General features: G+C 40.4%; 1 protein-coding gene across 3 annotated transcripts in view; it reads right to left on the reverse strand.

Annotated features, from left to right (window-relative positions):
- The window catches only part of LOC143861080 (BAG-associated GRAM protein 1-like), a 77,544-nt gene extending 62,189 nt beyond the window's left edge, over positions 1 to 15,355 (reverse strand). For 2 of the 3 annotated variants that reach the window (XM_077371974.1, XM_077371973.1), the window contains exons 1-4: positions 14,994 to 15,355; positions 8,222 to 8,272; positions 7,870 to 7,967; positions 7,055 to 7,130 (exon numbers count right to left, since the gene is read on the reverse strand). In XM_077371974.1, the coding sequence (XP_077228089.1) occupies positions 7,055 to 7,130; positions 7,870 to 7,967; positions 8,222 to 8,272; positions 14,994 to 15,206 (438 nt within the window). In that variant the 5' untranslated portion in view covers positions 15,207 to 15,355. Of the gene's footprint in view, positions 1 to 7,054; positions 7,131 to 7,869; positions 7,968 to 8,221; positions 8,292 to 14,993 lie in introns of all 3 variants that reach the window. The other variant, XM_077371975.1, reaches the window with a different exon arrangement.
- Between the last annotated feature and the right edge of the window lie 5,061 nt (positions 15,356 to 20,416).

Raw genomic sequence — 20,416 nt, forward strand, 5'->3', positions numbered from 1 at the left:
GTCTAAGGGATATACGGAGCATTTTTGCATGTCTAACTTCTATATGTTTGAAATGATACATAATGGGTTCTAAACAAGCTGCATGCTCAACTCATTCTCAACCTTAGAAAATGTTGGAAAAGGACTCTCGCCCTTTTCCCCCTTTTCCCTTTGTTTCAAATCCCCAAAATAGGGAACCCTAGTTTGAATACCAAGTCAGCAATCAAACTGAAATAAAGCAGAGACTCGAACATGCATCTATAAACCAAAATATAAGACAGTTAATACTTACAATGAGTGGAGAATCTAACAACCATTAAAGCATCATTTAAGCATGTTGTTAGTGGAATTAGAGAAGAGAATTAGTGAGTTAGGGAAAACTCCCCCTCATTTATGTATTTATATATATAGCCAAGAGAAGTACAATGACAACTATGCCCTTAGGCAATACAATATATCCAACACTCCCCCTCAAGCTGGAATGTAGATATCATACATTCCCAGCTTGTTACAAATATCATTTAACTTTGACTTAGGCAATGATTTGGTGAAAATATCTGTTAACTGGTCTGCAGATCGGGTAAAGGAAACATGTATTTCGCCCCTATGGATTCTCTAGCAAATAAAATGGCAATCAACCTCTATATGCTTGGTTCTCTCATGAAAGACGGGATTGGTGGCTATGTGAATCGCAGCCTTATTATCACAGTAAAGCTGAGCTGGAGAAGCAACAAAAAAACCAATCTCTGACATGAAACACTGTAACCAAAGAAGCTCCCCACTCGTATGGGACATGGCTCGGTACTCTGCCTCAGCGCTAGACTTCGAAACTATCTCTTGTTTCTTACTTTCCCACGATACCAGATTGTCGCCAACAAAGGTGCAGTAACCCGTGGTTGATCTCCTATCTGCTGAAGATCCTGCCCAATCTGCATCACTAAATCCTTCCACGCTGACATGCCCATTTTTCTTGAATAGCAAACCTTTCCCTGGGCCCCTTTTAGATAGCGGAGAATCTGATTTACCGCTACCCAGTGAGAGGTACGTGGAGCACTCATAAACTGGCTAACTACCCCAACTGCATAAGAGATATCTGGGCGAGTAACAGTGAGATAAATAAGTTTCACAACCAGACGACAGTACCTGCTAGGGTCATCCATCAAGTCTCTCTCTTCTGCAAGCAATTTAGTGTTTGGATCCATGGGAACACCAGCAGGCTTTGCCCCCACAAATCCAGTCTCCTCTAACAAATTTAGCACATATTTTCGCTGAGAAAGAGATAGACTACTACCAGAATAAGCTACCTAAATCCCTAGAAAATACTGTAGGCGACCAAGGTCCCTTAGTGGAGAATTCTGCCTGTAGGAAGGTCTTGAGTCTCTGTATACCGTATCATTGCCTGTAATAATAATATCATCCACATGGACTATGAGGAGAACATGTCCTGCATCAGAATGACAACTAAAGACAGAATGATCAACTGCACATTGCCTCATGCCAAATCGCATGACAGCATCACTAAAACGCCCAAACCATGCTTTAGGAGACTGTTTGAGCCCTTACAAGAACTTCCGTAGCCTGCAAACTGAAGATGACATCTTTCCCTGAGCAACATGCCCTGGAGGTTGCTCCATGTAAACCTCCTCAAGCAAGTCATCATGAAGGAAGGCATTCTTGACGTCAAGCTGATAGAGGGGCCAGCCTCGGTTGACAGCAAGTGAAATAAAAACCCGAACTGAGGGAATCTTGACAACTGGAGAAAACGTCTCCATGTAATCAACGCCGTAGGTCTGGGTGTAACCTTTGGCGACAAGACGAGCATTAAGGCGCTCAACAGTACCGTCTGGTAAATGTTTGATGGTGAACACCCACCTACAGCCAACTGCCTGTGCCTCAGAAGGAAGAGGAACTAAACCCCAGGTAAACCCCAGGTGTGATTGGAACGAAGGGTAGCCATCTCAGACTCCATAGCAGCGCGCCAGCCCGAATGAGCAAGGATATCGGAAACAGACCTGGGTAAAGAGACGGAAGACAAGGAAGAGACAAAGCTACGAAACATAGGAGTCAGATGGTCATAGTAAACCACAAAATAAATTGGATGAGCATTCGTACGAGAGCGGGCACGACATGCAATAAGAGAATCAACTAACTCACCAGAAGAGGGTAAAAGGGGCACCAGAGAAGAGGAGGGCGGGATCTCCGGTCGCGAGGACGTCAACTCGGGCGACAGGGCAGGACCATCATCTCTTGGGCGACGCTGATAGAACCATGTGACAGGATGAGGAGGAGGAGAAGGAATAGTAGGAGTAGATGGAACAAAATCAGGTAGGACAGGGAGGGGAAGAGGAACGGCAGAATCAGAGAGAACATCATGGACAGTTGGAGATTGAAAAAAAGAAGTGGACTCAAAGAAGGCGACATCGGTCCATCGACCGAGATGAATAACCGTCTCAGCCGAGGGCTATAGCATCTATAGCCTTTCTGGGTACGGGAGTAGCCCAGAAAGACAGCGCTCTGCCCAAGGGTCCAACTTTTCCAGACCGGGAGATAGGTTGTGTACAAAACAGACACAACCAAAGACCCGGGCGGTAAGAGGGAAGGGATCACCCGTAGGATGAAGTACCGAGTACGGAGAGGAGCCCCCCAATACAGAAGATGGAAGGCGATTGGCGAGGAAGCAAGTGGTGAGAACGGCATCGCTCCAATAGGACTTAGGGACATGCATCTGAAAGAGAAGGGAGCCCGTGATGTCAAGCAAGTAACAGAGTTTCCTCTCAGCAACACCATTTTGCTGGGAGGTGTATGCACATGATGATTGATGAATGATACCGTGGGATGAGAAAATGGTGCTAAACTCATTAGAGAAATACTCACGTGCATTATCAGTGCGTAAACATTTAAGGGTGCACTGATATTGTGTAGTAATCTCAGCATAAAAAGTACGAAATGCATTAAAAACCTGAGAACGGTCTTTTAATAAAAATAACCAAGTAACACAAGAGAAATCATCCACAAATATGATAAAATATCTATATCAAAAAAGAGACAGTCCGCGAGGGACCCCATACATCAGAATGTACTAAATCAAAAGGACGCGATACTCTACTAAGGACCCTAGAGGGGAAAGACACACGATGATGGTTCCCCAGTTGACAAGACTCGCAATCAAAAGGCTGAATAGTGGAGGACACAGTAGATGTCTACCGAAGCTTCTGGAGAGGGGGGTGATCGAGAAGACAATGCCACAGGTACGAGTCGACAGAGCTGTGCAAAGCAACACGAGGCAAGTCACTGTCGAGATGATAGAGGCCATCCACCTCACGGCCCGAGCCAATCGTCCTCCCAGTCGTGAGATCCTGAAAAACACAGTGAGAAGGAAAGAATGAGACAGAGCAATGTAGATTCTTAGTAAGTTGCCTAACAAAAATTAAATTGAAAGGAGATTTGGGGACACAAAGAACGGAGGATAATGTAAAACTAGAATGTGGGGATAGAGTACCGATACCAGTGATGGGTGTAGAGGTCCCATCAGCTAAAGTAACAGAATGAGTCGCAGGAGAAAATGGAGAAAAAAACTAAGGGAAGAGGCATTACCAAACAGATGGTTCGAGGCCCCTGAATCAATAATCCAGGAGCTGGAGCTAGTAAGGAGAGAGGCCGGTGAACTGCCTGGCTGGGCATAACCGGCAGTAGGCGGCCGGCTGCTGAGACGAAGACGCTACAACTCATTGTAGTCGGCCCTGGAAACAGTCGTAGTATCATTCTGTGGGGCGGGGGGCGCTGCCAAGAATGGACGGTGCTGGCGAGCCATCAAGTACGGTGGGCCGCTCGGGATGGATGAAGCTCTGGTTGAAGTGTATAACAAGTATCGATATAATGTCCCTCGCGGCGGCAGTGAGTACAATAAGAACGGGCTTGGCCACCAGTAACGCGACCACCACCAACATCGCGACCTCCACCGAAGTCACGGCCGCAACCATGCCCGGCCGAGCTACCACCATGGCCAGAACGAAAACCGCCGTCATAAGCTGCAAGGGCGGAACCGTCGGCGGGAACAACAGTAGACGAGGCACCGAGTAAGCACTACTGAGCACGTGAATAAATCTCGGTGATAGATCGAAGTTAACCAGAGCCGAGAATCTGCTGACGACAGGGTAAAAACTTCGACCCCGGAGACTCGAGAAAGTGAACAGCACGAAACTGGTCACGTTGTCAAGTAAGAACAGTCAGATCAGTGGTCAGGGGCATATAAGTGTCGAGCTGCTGGCAGAGTGAGGTAAACCGGCTGTAGTGATCAGATAGAGAGGCATCACCACGCTGAAGACATATCCACTCAGAGTACGTGGAGCAGAGACGTGTGAGGTTATCAACCCCAAAGTAAATGAGAGCGGCATGATCCCAGATGGCCTTAGAGGTACGCAAGGTCATCAGCGGTCTATACACCTGGGGGGCCATACTCTGCCACAAAAGGGTGCGAATGAGGGCATCATCCTGCCGCCACCGGTCATAGGAAGGATCCGAGGAAGGAGGGGGATCCTGCTCAATAAGAGACACCTTACCTCGAGCGAGGAGGTAGGTCTCAACAGCGAGACTCCAACTCAAGTAGTTGGAGCCGTCAAGACACTCGGATGTCATCTGAGGAAAGGAGTGTTCAACCGACGGAGAGTAAGATGACGAAGTATAACTCGAAGAAGAAGAAGGCGTCGAAGCAGAGAGGGTGTCAACAAGAGAGGGGCTGATAAGAGGAGGAAGATCCGTAACACTTGTGGAACCCATGCCGAAAGACAGAGAGAGAGAGAGAGAGGGAGAACCGACGAGGAACTCAAGCACACCCACAAACGAAGAAAAGAGAATTAAGATAGATAAAGAAAGATAAAAGGAAATCGTATATAGGATCCAGAGAGAAGAGCGCAACCCCGAAGGAGAAACAGAATGTAGGGGCGAGAAATGCAAGTCATAGAGTGATAAAGGAAAGGCAAAGATAATCGGAACCGCGCAAAAAGAAAGAAGAATTCTGAAGAAGGCGATTTAGACCATGAGGGTATGAAGTGTGGAGAGAAAAAAAATACAAAAGAGTGAAAGAAATGGAGGTGTGATTAAAGAATAGAAAGAAAATAGGGGGGATTGAAATTAATGAAAAAAAGGGGTCTAGTAAGTGAAAAAGGTGGTCGGGGGGGCTGAGGGGGTGGGGATACAAGGGAGGGGAGGGGATAGGAGGGGCGGGAGGGGCTGGGGTTTGGAGACGGAGGGGCGGGAGGGATGGAGGGTGGGAGACGGAGGGGCTGGGGCTGGGGGGGGGAGGTGGGAGGTGGGAGGTGGGAGGGGCTGGGGGGTTAGAGACGAAGGAGGCGAGGGCTAGAGGGTGGGAGACGGAGGGGCTGGGGGCTAGGGACGGAGAGGCGGGAGGGGCTGGGGGTTAGAGACAGAGGGCGCGACGGTGGGAGGTGAAGAGGCGGGAGGTGGTGAAGGGTGGGAGACGAAGGGGTGGGGTGCTGGATTAGGATTAGGGTTAGATTAGGATTAGGTTAGGGTTAGGGTTTTGAGTAAAGAGGTGGTAGTGGTGGGTTTTGAGTGGAGAGGTGGTTGTTTTAGATTAGGGTTAGGGTTTCAAGTGGGGAAGAAGAAGAAGAAGAGGAAAAACAATGGTGGTCCCTAGGGAGCCAAACCCTAGGGCTCTAATGCCATGTTAATGGAATTAGAGAAGAGAATTAGTGAGTTAGGGAAAGCTCCCCCTCACTTATGTATTTATATATATATAGCCAAGAGAAGTACAATGACAACTATGCCCTTAGGCAATACAATATGTTAAAGTATAAAAGATTAAATACTGCCCTTCTCCAACAACTTAAGCTTTTGAAGAAGTTGGTAAGTTAACATGGTATCAGAGCCAAAGGTCCCGAGTTCAAACCTCCCGGATAGCAAAAATCCACATGCAATGGTCGGCCCAAAGTGGGACCGCATGTGACACGTGTTTGCCAAGTGGGCCACACGTGCGGGGGAGTGTTAAAGTATAAAAGATTAAACTGCCCTTCTCCAACAGCTTAAGCTTTTGGAGAAGTTGGTAAGTTAACACAATATATCCAACACATGTAAATGGATTTTTTTCTTTGGAAAGTTTAGCATTTTGTATCTTCCCTTTTTCTCATTATTTTTCAGCTTCCTGAAAAAAGCCCCGAACTTTCAGCCACAAACAAGTCAAGCTACATAAAAGTTTGATCTCTTAACCAGTTTTGAGTAGGGGTGGTTATTCGGTTTAAACCGAACTGAATAGACCGAAATTTGGTAACCGAAACCGAACCAAAATTATCCGAAACCGAACCGAATAAAAATTCGGTTATAACCGAATAACCGAATTGTGGGAGAAAAAGAGGGAAAAAATCAAAATCTCGGTTTGGATCGGAGGGCTAGGAACATCCGATCGAAATGATTTTTTGAGCACAACCTAATTAAGTTGTGATCAATCAAATGGACGGTTTTGATCATCCTACGGAGTGCACATATAGCACTTTTTTTTGGAAAAAAATGGTTTTCATCCATAATTTCGGTTATTCGATTAACCGAATTTTTTTTTAAGAAAACCGAAACTGAACCGAAAAGAAAAAAACCGAACCGAACCGACCAATTCGGTTCAGTTCGGTTATTCGGTTTTAACCGAATAATGCTCATCCCTAGTTTTGAGCAACGAGTAATATGTCAATCCTTGCAGCTGCAAGACAAAGATGACTCCATGCCACCTTGTATACATGTGTCAACACTTAAGGATATATTTGACTTGCTCTTCTATCTACCTATGTCTCATATTGACATTAGGACAATAAGCTGAGGAATTTCTGGCTAAGAAAGACTAGAGATGGACTCCATCAGGATATAGCTTCGCCTGCCTCATGTTGGGCCTTCTAGGGACAGAAAAAGAAAATAATGAATTGTGAAGAGAATTTGAGAAGGCCAGGCCTAAGATACAATATATTAGAAAATTATAAAATCAATTCTTAATATGAGATCTCCCACAATTAAGCATTTATAACCAAAACAAGTAGCCTCATTGTGCCAATCTATTGATATTCAGAGCTCCTACCTCAACAGGAAGCTCATCAACAAAAAAATTGAACTCCTCTCCCCACATCGGATTTCTTGAACCAGGAACCATGGAACTGTGTCAGCAACAAAAAAAAAAGAACGAAAATCTTGAGAAGCCAGGATTTAGAAATACCATGTGTGCAGCTGGAAATTTCATGTCCAACCAAAAATAAATTAAAATTTTCCAAGAAATCCCATATGCCAAGCAAACAAACAGAAGACATAGGCTTGAAGCTGTTAAAATGGACTTCCAGTGATTCAAGTATAGGTGCACCATAAATCTAAACACAACACAGAGAGTTTCCATCACAGCAGTATGGCACCTCTTTATATGTGATCAATTGCCAATTGTCACCAAACACAAACATTATCCATTACCACAAAACACAAACATCAGGGCGAAAATTAACTCAAATTCTCTTTCATAGATAAAAAGAGAGTAATGTAACATTTATTAGAATAAATAAACTAAGGCTACTGATGTTTGCACGACCATGTTTTCATAATTGCACTAACTCATCTTGTTTTTTATTATTTAAACAGCTGCCAAAGGTTATTACAGTTCCCAAAGGGCTCTCACAAGCCAACTAAAGAAGAAAAGACAAGCTGAGTTTGTGCAATTATTACAACATGGTAGTGCCGATATCAGTAGCCTAAACTAATATACCAAAATGACAAGTCCCACATCCCATAAGGTCCCATCATCTCAGGAAAAAGGAGAGGAACACATTTTACTAATTAAATAGGTATAATAAAACATCTTCCACCCAAAAAGGGAGGAAAAAAAAAAGACAGGAAACAGGGTGGAATCACCTAAATCGTTTTTGTGAGCCACATGTAATAATTGCATAAGGATCTGATGTTCCATTCAAGTTTGCACCAATTAGGTTCTTTGCTGCTAACAGTTCCAACTGAAACAATAAACAACCATTAGCATTGTTAAAAAACAAAAGCAAAAATATTTATTAAATGAATAGTACTAATATCCTTTTCAGTGTAAATAAAAAGTAAAGCATTTATACAGACTTAATAACACATTTCTGTCAGTACAACATAGTTAATGATAATAAAATAAGAAAAGAGAAGGCATGATAGTTCTAATTCACGTAGAAGAGCATACATATATATAAAATACTACGTGTAGATTGTATAAGATCAGAAATACCTTAATGACATATGTAGAAGCGCCTTGTGATTCTCCTTTCAACTGGACCATCTACAAAATAAGTGCAGAACTGCATGTCAAACAAATGGGAAGATTATTGCATGACACAGGTGACAAATTGCAAACTGGAATATAGGCAATGTGTATCATTGGACAAAGCATGAAGACGTAAGAACTGGTATTAGTTTCATAGCTTGAACAATCAACTACATAACAAGGTTAACAACGTTAACTTGAAGAAAACAGTTATTACGTAATGAAAACACTGCAATCAGAAAGTGTTACAATCTAAAAATGCTATCAAAGTATCGATCATAAAGGCACAATATATCTACATCATCATTACACATCGTTCAGAAAAAGAATCTGCTGCTCTGCTTAAAATTAAAGAGTCTGAGAATTTGCAGCAAAAATATCTGATAGTACACCACCTAGCTACCATAACCCCAACTCTGTGATACAAAGTTTGATGAATCTAAATGTAATATAGTAGGGTGCTTACATGCTGGAAATTTGTTTCAAAATGCGGATGTGGCGCGGAACACGGCCGAAGAAAATCCTAGTCGACTCAGCATGACGCGGTCAAGTACTCAATTGACACGGATGAGTACTTGGTTAACGTGGTCATAATCCGGGAGAGTTCAAAGGAGTTTTTATTGACTCTGTAGGGCAAAAAGCGGAACACGCGACAAAACGCAGAACACGGCCAACGTAAAAGGGAGTCGACTCGAGGGAGTCTACGATGACATCGCGGAGTTTTAAAACTATGGTGGAAAACATAAATGGCTCACATTGTGACAAGATGAAAAGCTCGCAGCTATGAAGTAGCTGAATTAGTTAGACTAGTAGATTAAATTGAACCAAATAAATAGCCTCAACAAACCATATGAGAAGCACATAAAACAAAATACTGACTTGGTTTACTGGGTTAATTAATGTTTCCCGAACCAAAACAAACCACATGCAGTTTGATATGTCGTTGTAACAGTTCATATTTTGGTAAGACTCATTAAGGGAGAAAATAATCTCGATGAAATTTCAATGGTACCCATCTCTTGCTTTCCTCAAAACTTTAAGACAAGTTCTCCCTCAAATGGGCTCTCTTCTAGTGTTTCTCAGAGGTGGTGGAGCTGTTGCTTGCTGCTTTTTTTTTTGTTTTTTGAATGGTGCTTGCTTGCTTGCTGCTTTTCTTTATGGAGAATTTGTATGATTGGGCCCCACCTACAACCTGCTCCTACCCCTCTGATGACCCAACCACAACCACCACTGTTTTTCATTTATCAGAAGTTTTTACATGTGTGTGATAACACCAGTCTACCAGGACCCATGCGTAGTCGTAAATTGATGTCTTCCGTTCATGTATTTGAGTACACATCAACAGAAGAAAGGAAACAAGATTTCTGTGATCATTGGCCTGCATTGAGTGACATCCAAGGAAAAGAGGATGAAATTTCACAATACCCACTAAATTGGTTGGTTTGATCTCTATATATATATATATATATATATATATATATATATATATGTGTGTGTGTGTGTGTGTGTGTGTTGGGGGGGGGGGGGGACTGTTTCTGAACGATAGTCAAAAACTCATGTGGGACCACTTTTTGGGGTGATCCAAAGCATTCATTTTAAAGGCCCTTACATAGATAGGGTGTGTACCAAAAATCAGGTCCATAGGGTCATCCTAACCCATCCAAAAGTGGAGGGAAAAATGGACAGATACTATTTCTACATAAATCTTCCCACTTTCCCCTCCACAAACAGTTTTATATATCAGATATAGGTTTCTGAGAGATACCTCAGATAGCTTATCTAAGGTAGCTCATATAAATGGGGTAGGTAGCTATGATTTTTGGGTTATGTTACATATTGATTCTATAGGACCTAACATAGATAGGGTGTCCCTAAGAAATCATCTCCATAGGATCATGGTAAGCATTGATTTGTGGAGGTTTGAAATGGACGTCTAGAAAATGGGTCCATTTTGTGCTTGTACAGATCGAATACTTAAGATGATTGTATGGAGATGGTTTGCTAGGAACACCCTATCTATGTCAGGTTCTATGGAATGAATGGGTTGGATGAGTCAAACAACATGGGAGATGGTGTATTTATAGGAACACCCTATATATATAAGCTATCTGAGCTATAGCTCAGAAACCTCACCCCCTTTATATATATATATATATATATATATATATATATATATAGCAGAAGAGAAAAGGAGAGAATTTTGTCCACGTCAATGTGGATGATTTTTACCATTTTTTGCCCTCCCCACATATCTGTGCATACTATCTATGTGAGGGTAAAAACGGTATAAATGTTCGAAATTATTTGCAAAATCTGTAGCATTAATGCCTCCCTGGTAATTTCGAACCTTGATTTGCTAGCCACCTTCTCCAAACGCTATGTCTCGTCCATCCTTTGCAATTTTATGTATCCAGAGATTTGTCTTATTATATGTGATGAAAAACTGCACGAAAATACTATTTCTTGAAAGGTTGCTAGCAATAATACGTATAGAAAGAAGCTAGCAATAATAATCATTGCGTAGTAAAGTTTGGGAGGAAAATTACGAACAACGGGTACCTGAATATGACAATTACAGAAAAAACTACAAAGAAGAGATATCAAAATATGACAATTACGAAAAAACTACTTTTCCTCATTAATTTTTTAAGGATATTACGAATTCCGCACACCTGTAAAAATATTTACAAATTCCGGGTACCTTCAGACGAACAATAGATTATGGAAACCTCTATAGATTGGAGGGCTAGGATCAGCCTATGGAAATGATTTTACGGGCACAACCTATTGATGTTGTGTTCCATCACATGGACGGTTTGGATCAACTTATGATGTGGTCCGTACAGTTCTTTGTCGGCCCGTGCATCGCACTGGGTTTTTTACTAATGTGTATATATATATATATATATATATATAGAGAGAGAGAGAGAATAGAGTTCCTAAGGTGTCACCTCATATAGCTTATATGAGGTGGCGCTCACAAAAGATAAGGAGCCCACATTTTTTGGGGTAATCCAAACCACTCATTTGAAAGGCCCTTAGATGGATATGGTACCTACAAAAAATCAGGTCCATAGGATCATCCTAACCCTTCCATTTATGGAGGTTAAAAATGGGCAGATTTATGGAGGTTTATACCCATCCATTTCAACCTCCACAAATGGAAGGGTTAGGATGATCCTATGAAGTTGATTTTTTGGGCACACCCTATCTATGTGAGGGCCTATCAAATGAATGCTTTGGATCATCCAAACAAAGTGGGCCCCTTATGTTTTTAAGCGCCACCTCATATAAGCTATATGAGGTGACACCTTAGGAACTCTATTCTCATATATATATATATATACATATGAGGAAACTGTTGGTGAGCTTAACCAAACTTATGGTGAGCTAGCTTGCCCAATCACATGGGGCCCACTTTGTTAGGATGATCCAAACCATTCATTTGAAAGTCCCTTACATAGATGGGGGTTGTACCAAAAATCAGCTCCATAGGATCATCCTAACCCCTCCATTTGTGGAGGACAAAAATGGACAAACACAAATCTGCCCCATTTTTGTCCTCCACAAATGGAGGGGTTAGGATGATCCTATGGAGCTGATTTTTGGTACACCCCTTCTCTATGATAAGGCCTTGCAAATGAATGGTTTGGATCACTCCCCAAAATGTGGGACCCATGTGATTGGGCAAGCTAGCTCACCATAAGTGTGGTGAGCTCAACAGTTTCCTCTATATATATATATACATATATATATATATACTTTTTTTGAAAATGGTAGCCAATTTATTTATAGAAAAAAGCAAGGGGACCAAGATGATGAAAGCAAATGCATCCGTAGAAAGGAGAGTCGAAAGAAAAAAAATAGAAAATCAAGGAGGAAGAGAATCATAAAGAGCCAAGGACTCCTTTAGGACTTCCCTCTCTGGCAAGACTATCCGCTACCGACTTAGCCGATTTGCGCATGTTTTGAAACCTCACAGGAGAGGATTTCATCCAACCAAACATTTCATCAAATAGACTGTCAAATCTCTATGGCGGTTTCTGAGATCCACTTAACCAGCCAATGACGTTCAGCGCGTCCCCTTTAACCACCACATTCTTTAACCGATCTCACTCCACCAGTTTCAACCCTTGATGGACTGCACGCACATCTGCTTCCTTAGAATCTGCCAATCCTATAGGACCCGTGTAGGCCCCAAAGACCTCCCCTAATTCATTTCTAAGAACACCTCCAATTGCAGCCAGGCCAAGATTTCCCAAACTTGACCCATCAAAATTTAGTTTGAAGAATCCTGACAAAGGAGATCATGTTTGCACAATTTTACGACTGGTAAGACTGCTACATATTTTGCACCACCTTTCCTAGAGATCATAGGATGAGATAAAACTAAACTGAGAGAGAGCTTTGGCCCACACAATCATCAAAGCGATCACTTTAACAAAAAGAAAAGCAGAACTCTTTGAAATTCCTTTGAAAATTCTAACATTTCTCTCCTTCCAAAGAACCCATATCGTAGCGAGGAAACATATCTTCCATAATATTTTACCTTTTTTCTTCCACGGATTCATTGACCATCCTACTACGCAATCAATGAGATTAGCTGAGAAGACCCAACTAATGCCGAATCTCTTAATAATTTGTTCAAGAAATCCCTAGCAAACTCTGTAATGGATAAATAAATGGTCTACAAATTCCCCGCCTCAAGGCATAGAGTACAGTGGTCAATAATGAGCATTTTCTTTCTGCGAAGGAAGTCCATTGTTTGAATCCTCTTCTTTAGAGCCGCCCATCCAAAGGTGCACACCCTAGGAGGAGCCTGGATTTTCCACACTCTAGCTATCCTTGAAGACGTCGGGCTAGCCACTAGAATATGATAGAATGATTTTACTGAGAAGTCACCTAATGTATTCCATATCCAAACCCTTTTATCTTCCCCATTCTGTTTCACATACCCCCCCCCTCTCGAAAATCTCCAGGAGACGGGCGATAGATGCAAGCTCTCAGTCAAAGAAATTCATTCTCAACTGCAGCATCCAGCTACCCCGTTCTTTTCTCCATTTTATCCTTTACTAAGCTGTCTTTGGGCCACGCTATCAGCTATCAGAGCACCATTTAACAATTCTTTTACCAGACTATCAGAGCACCATTTAGCTAGACAAAATTGGATTCTATCCCCTGAGTAGACTCTAAATCTCATCCTAGCAGAAAACACATTATTGAAGCTCACGATATCTCTCCATACTGAGATTCCTTGGTGTCTAAAGTTTTCTTTCGACTCCCACTGTCCAGGAAGAGCCCCATATTTACTACAATAACTCTTGCCCATAAATGGGACCCTTCATTCCCAAATCTCCATAACCATTTCCCTAGTAAAGCAATGTTTGTTTTCTTAATTTTTCGAATTACCAGCCCTCAACCCTTGATTGGTTTGCAAACATTTTCCCACTTCACCAAAGGGATACATCAGTATGGAGGAAGCCATTATTTTTCAAATTAAATCAGCCTAACAATTAAAAAATTGGCAGCACATTGATGAGGCTTTGTGCACGAATTATACTATTTATTTAACTTTTACAGTCCAAATGCCATGTCTAGGACCTACACAATTTACAAGAACAAAAAGTATTGTGAAACAAGTACGTGCGAAACAAAATCAAAGTCTTTCCATAGCTCTGTTTCTATATTCTAATTTACACATTCATGTAAAGAAAAATCTACAAGAAGAAACCATCAGAAGTACTAGAGCAAAATGCAATGTTGAAATCGCATCCACCAAAATGCACCAAGTCAACAAAATCAAGTTTGAGTTCAAACGACTCCTTAAGGTGTAATATTAGAAACTTTGAAATGACTTAGAATCTCTTTTGGAACTTGAAGTTGACAAAAAAGTCGCATCACTCGTCAGAATTGCACATGTAGCACAACAAGAACTCCAAATAGAAGCTTATACGAGCATGGAGGTAACAGTATAGAAACGTCAACAGAAATCCAAATACTACAATAGAAGAACAGAAGAAAAAAAAAAACCAGCATAACAGCATCGTAAAATTGAATTTTGTATCGTCGTCAGACTCCTCCACATGTTTCAATGCTTACACTTAAATGTCTATGAAAAATTTTCACTATTTGAGAACTGAGAAAAAATTAACAATTCCACACTACAGTAAGAAAACAAAAAGTAAAGGAAGACCAAAGAATTCAAATATAAAACCAAGATTTGAATTCCAGAAAATAAATTATCTGAAACTCAAGTCTCATACATAATCACCAACCAGAGATCACTCCATCAAAGTGAAACTGGAATTCAGTTATCCCCATGAATAAACAAAGCCCGGCAACGGTCTTAGAAAAAGAAATGGCAACAATCGATTATCTACCTTTGGTTAATTGATTGCTTTAATTTTTAACTGATTATCTTTTGATTCTCTACTACTTGTAACTAATAATTAAATTAATCACCAAAACATGATTCTGTTCCAAATATAGAAAAAAAAAATTCTACTTCAGTTACCAAACATGATTTCCTTTCACCTTCTTCATGAAATCTTTCTAAAGGATTCATTTAGCCGACCCCAACTAGTTTGGGACGAAGGCTTTGTTGAGTTGAGTTGAGTTGAGTTGCCAAACATGATTCTAATTCTTTAGAATAAAAAACAGAATAAAGAATCAAAATAAAAATCGAGAAACAGAATCAGAATCATAACCAAACACACCCTAAAAATCACGAACTGACCTTATCTTTGTCATATGAATCACGAAGAAATTCGTCTTTGGCACCGACTGGATCATCGCCAAGGGAACGATCAGTTCCAAATCCTCCATCTTCAGAAGAGAAATTCGTCAGAAAAGAAAACGCGGCGATCACAAAAAGCGCCGCCGAGACTGCGATCTTGATCTCCCACCATGACGGAAGTAGAAAATTGAAAGCGATTTCACTAATTTCCATTTGAATTTTGTGTAAAAGGATCGGTGAGAGGTAATTTCAAGGTTCTGGTTTTGGAATTTCTAGGGTTTTGAGGGTTTAGAAGATCCATGAGAGAAGGGAATGAGAAGAGCGTGAGACCATTTTCAGAGTCAAAGTGAGGTTATTAGTTGGAGGGAGAAAAGAACTATAAAAGTGGCCATTTATAGAGGTACATTTCCTAAAATACCCATTCTTTATCCTGAAATGCCGGAAATGCCCACATAGTTAAACATGTTACAAACGCAAGGGATTTTCAACCCCTGTTTGTTTCTAAAACATCGAAGATGGCCACGATTCGGCTTTTTTAATATGACAAAAATACCCCTGCACTTGAAATTTAATTGAAAAGGAGAACTGATTTTTGGCACGGCTGTGTTTTAATAATTGCAGAAACTCAGTTTGTCCTTTCTTTTTTAATTGGTTCTGAGAGCTTTTTCAGGAACTGTAATAAACTTTGACAAGAAGATTTAGTGGCATTATCAAAACATGGTGGTACCGACTGCCGAGTGCCGACATCAATGATGAGAAGGAAATAACAATGATTATTGATTAATGTAGCATTTCATGAGAGTTTAGAAAGTATCCCTTTAATCTTGAGAAATGTGGAAAATGCCACTTTTAGTAGACTTGAAATAAACGGGAAAAAGGGAGGCTTTTTTTAAGGGAAATGTTATCAGCACTACTGTATTTTGATGAGGGCACTCTCACTTTATTAAAAGTACGGTACGGCCCGCACCATAGGATGATCCAAACCATCCATTAGATGGGCCACAGCCTAAATAGGTTGTGCCTCAAAAATCATTTCCATAGGTCGATCCTTACCCTTCGATCTAAATGTTAGACGGTTGATCCTAACCCTCTATAGATCGGAGGGTTAGGATCAACCTATGGAAATAATTTTTGGGGCACATCCTATTTAGGTTGTGGCCCATCTAATGGACGGTTTGGTTCATCCTATGGTGCGGGCGATACAGTACTTTTAATGAAGTGAGAGTGCCATTATCAAAATACCGTATTGCTGATAACATTTCCCTTTTTTATAGGTGTTTAATTTGACCCGTAAAACATGGAACATGTGAGACTACTAATTTCCTGATATGACCAAAGTGCCCCATATTCTTAAATGAGTCTGAAAGGGTATTTAAGTCATTAAAAAACTTTCAATTTTCAAGCACCCGCGCGGCATCCTCGCAAACCACCGGACTGTTACGATGGGTGTCGTTTTGAGAAAATACCCCCCATTAATCTCGTAATTATATAAAACCCATTGTATGAACAAGAAAATTCGGACTCGACAAGCCCAGTGAGGTAGACTTTGAAATTTGTTCATCTCCAAAATTCACGCCGACAAGCCGAGAATGGCACGGCAATATTAGGCCTACATGGTCAAAGGGTATTTTCGTCATTTCTAACGACATAACGAAGCATCTTGGTGGGCTAAGGACCCTAGACAACTCTGCTTTTGGTGATCTTGTCACCAGAAGCCGAATACGTGGCTTAGTTGTAGGAATGGAAGATGTTATGCACCATTCCTACGTGAGAAATCCCAGTCACCAGATCAATTCTGCAATCTTAGTTGGATTTGGACATTGGAATTATGAAATTTAGATTATGGAATCGAGAATTTCTAGATTTCTAGTTTGAAAAAATTTACGATTGTAAATTCTTTCACTAATCGTAAGTCCTAAGATCTACGATCCTGTAAATAGTTTACGATCACATGATCTGGAAATTCCCACCAGTTTTTAAATTTGAATTTCCCGGGAACTTCAAAACTAATGATCGTATATCTCATCTTGGAATCGTAAATTTGAAGTTTCATGGGAATCTTCAACAATTCTCTAGATTTTTAGATATCGGACCAATTCCAGTGATGATAGCGTGGCTAATCATAAGTCCTATGATTTACGATCCTCTCAATAGTTTAGGATCGTAAGATCTGGAAATTCCCGCCAGTTTTTAAATTTGAATTTCCCGGGAACTTCAAAACTTACGATCATATATCTCATCTTGCTATCGTAAGATGATCTCCAGAATAGTAAATTTGAAGTTTCATGGGAAACTTCAATAATTCTTTGGATTTTAAGGTATCCAATAAATTCCAGTGATAGTAGGGTTTCAGAGCTTTGTTTATTAATTGATTTTAAATAGTATCAGTCCAAGATCTTATTTGAAATTTTAAATTCTCTTGAGTTTTCTCATTAGATATATGGGAATTATGGAACAATATCTGTAGTTCTCGTGTAGTTCTCGTGATCTGATTTGAGAAACTAGAGAAAGAAAGAGAGGACATGCAGAATTTAAAAAGAAATTTATTCCTACTACCTAGTCCTAATGGAATTGGGGCTTTGACATGGAATTTAGGGTTCTTAGAACCCTAATTTCCATGGCTTTCCCCCTCCCTCTAATTTAATTCAAAATAGGAAAGCACTGGAAATTACAGAGAAGGAAAGGAAGAAAATTACCTGAAAAAATGCAGATCTTCAAACTTCCGATGGGTGCCGCTCCGGTTCCTCAGGGATCTAGTTGGAAACACGTAGGTGAAGCTCGGAAAAACCTTTGCCGGCCCAACTTCTTCTCTGGTATTTTCATGGCTAGACTTCCGGCCAGATTCCGGTCATCTCCAACGAATTCCGAACCCTTCAAACTCTCAAAGTGAGGGAATTGTTCCTCTTTTAGAAGAATTTAAACTAGAAAATGTTGTCCCCGAACTCATTGAATGAGGGCCTTTTATAGGCGCTAGGCGCTAAAAGTGGAGAGAAATATGTGAATTTTCAAAGTGGGAGTAAAAAAATTTGAAATTTACGATTTTTGAGCTAGATTGTACCATCGTAATAATCACTTCTTACAATTCTAGCTAGAAGTTACGATTGTAAGTCCCGTCTGTGTTCTAGAAACTTTGAAATATTCTTGGTATTTGCTGGTTTCTGAGCTTGATCATAGGGATCTAGTTTTTGACAAGTTTTGAGCTGGGTTTAGGTGTATTTCTAGAGCCCAAAGCATGGGAATTCTTCCACTTTTTGTCTTTATAAAAGAGAAATATTCAACATATTCAGAGTGCCAAAACTTTTGAGACTCATCATTAGAACCATCCTCATGGTGACCTATCGTTAGTCCAAACTTGGAAAAATGGGGTGTCTACAAAACCAATGTCTATGTGAGCACATGTAAAAAGTATCAAGAATCCATGCGTCATGATAATGATCACTGCCTAATGAGATTGTTAGTGCCTTGCCACGATCTTCATCTCCTCTGTCACACTTGCTTGTTCTTGAGGATTCTTTTTCCTTCTTTTCCTAATGTCCCTTATATTTTCAGCAGTATATCTTTATATTTCATATTTTATGGCAATAAAATATTTTATCTTTACGTTTTCTTGTATTGAATTTTGATCTTGACTTGCTTCGATTATTCCCATTCTCCCTCTCTTGGGGTCTACTTTGGCAACTAAACCTTCTACTTGCTTCTTACCATTGAGCGTATTTTTTATCTCATTAGAAACTGAAAGTTCTATCGTATCGTTACCATAAAGTAGATTTGTGACTAGATGTTCGTACGATGGAGGTAGAGATGTCAACAAAATCAATTTTAACACCAATATTTGATAATTGATAGATAATGTTGTTATATGCATTTAAGTGTTCCATTATTTTAGTCCCTTCATTCATCTTTGCAGTTTAAAGTTGTCGTTTGAAGTACAACTTGGTTGTGAAAGACTATGTCATGTACAAGCTCTCAAGTTTCAATCACATATTGGCCGTAGATTTTTCATACACGACATGGTATTTGACAACGTTTTTCAGTGACAAACGAATAGAACTCATGGCCTTCAAAACCATCTCTACAAGCTTCTTAGCCTCCCCTAACAGTGTTCAGTATAGTCCTTGTTGAACCAGCAAATCCTTGACATTGACTTGCCAAAAATTAAATTTTGTGTTCCCGTCAAGTCTTTCCACTTCAAATGTTGCACTAGAAACCATCACCTTCATTGTAAAACTAAAGCTCTAATACTGCTTGGTATGAATTTAGGGCACTAAACAGCCCACACCAATGACCCATTAACAATCCAAACATATAAGTATGTTTTTGGTTTTATGTGTTAACAATATGCAATGTTTGTTGAACTAGATTTGCATGAAAAAAAAATAAAGTGCAGGACAATCACAAATAAAGGACACCAGACATACGTGGTTCACCACAGTGTGTAACCGCGACAATGGGAGAAAACTTCAAAAGATCTCACCATACAAGTTCTCACCGGTTTACACAAGCACAAGCCTAGTGCAATCTACGCTTGAAAAACACGTGTACCAACGACTTTGTACTTTACCTGCTTCAACTAATCATAACTAGGATCCCGGTGCAATCTCTTCTTCCTTGTTGTTAACCATTCTATTTCACCTTCACTCCTCAAGTGAACCAATATCCCTTGAGTCTTTGTATCCTTTTCTCACAAGAGGGAGCCGGAAAAACCTACAAGTTTCAATCCTTGTTCTACCGTAATATTCACCCTTGAAGCCATTTTCCATTTTTTTTCCTTTTTTGTTGGAAGTCGTACTCTAGCTAAAAGCCTCACTAGGCCAGCTTTGCTTCTTTTCTTTTTTTTGTTATGGATAGGTTCTCAAAATCATTACAAGGTTTTCTATGTAAATAGGATACCTTATTTACAAACCCATTAAATGAGGCTCTTAACAGTGGACTCCTAAACCCAAACCATTGGCAAACCATTTGACATCAACAAGGTGTTAAAACAAAACACCTTAGGTAAGCTACTTGCTTACAAAATTCAAGATAAGCCCAACACCTATCTGCTCGCTCAAACCCAAAGAAATCAAGATTTTTACTCATTTAAGTTGTTTTCCCACAATTTTCCCTACGGATCTATTTCTTTGGACATAAAATCGATGTAAAACAAATTTGATGCCCTTTTTTAAGTGGAAACAATCAGTCTAAAGTTGTCTAATGCGCATTTAACATCCAAATAAACGAAGCCTATGCAATGCATCCCTGTTCAAACTTAAATTAGAAAAATTACCAACTTCTCTTATGGACTACAATCTTGCTTACATATCTAAAGAAATGCTAAAATGAAGGGTGCGCGCCCATGTTGCCCCAGTGGACCGTCTCCAAAGTGCATTTATTTTTAAACTCACTTTGATGAGATGGTCCATTGGGGGCGTCCTTGTAGCTAG

This window comes from Tasmannia lanceolata, unplaced genomic scaffold (assembly GCF_043159265.1).
Source record: "Tasmannia lanceolata isolate RefF3 unplaced genomic scaffold, GAP_Taslan_0.1 ptg000037l, whole genome shotgun sequence".
Taxonomy (NCBI): Eukaryota; Viridiplantae; Streptophyta; class Magnoliopsida; order Canellales; family Winteraceae; genus Tasmannia; species Tasmannia lanceolata.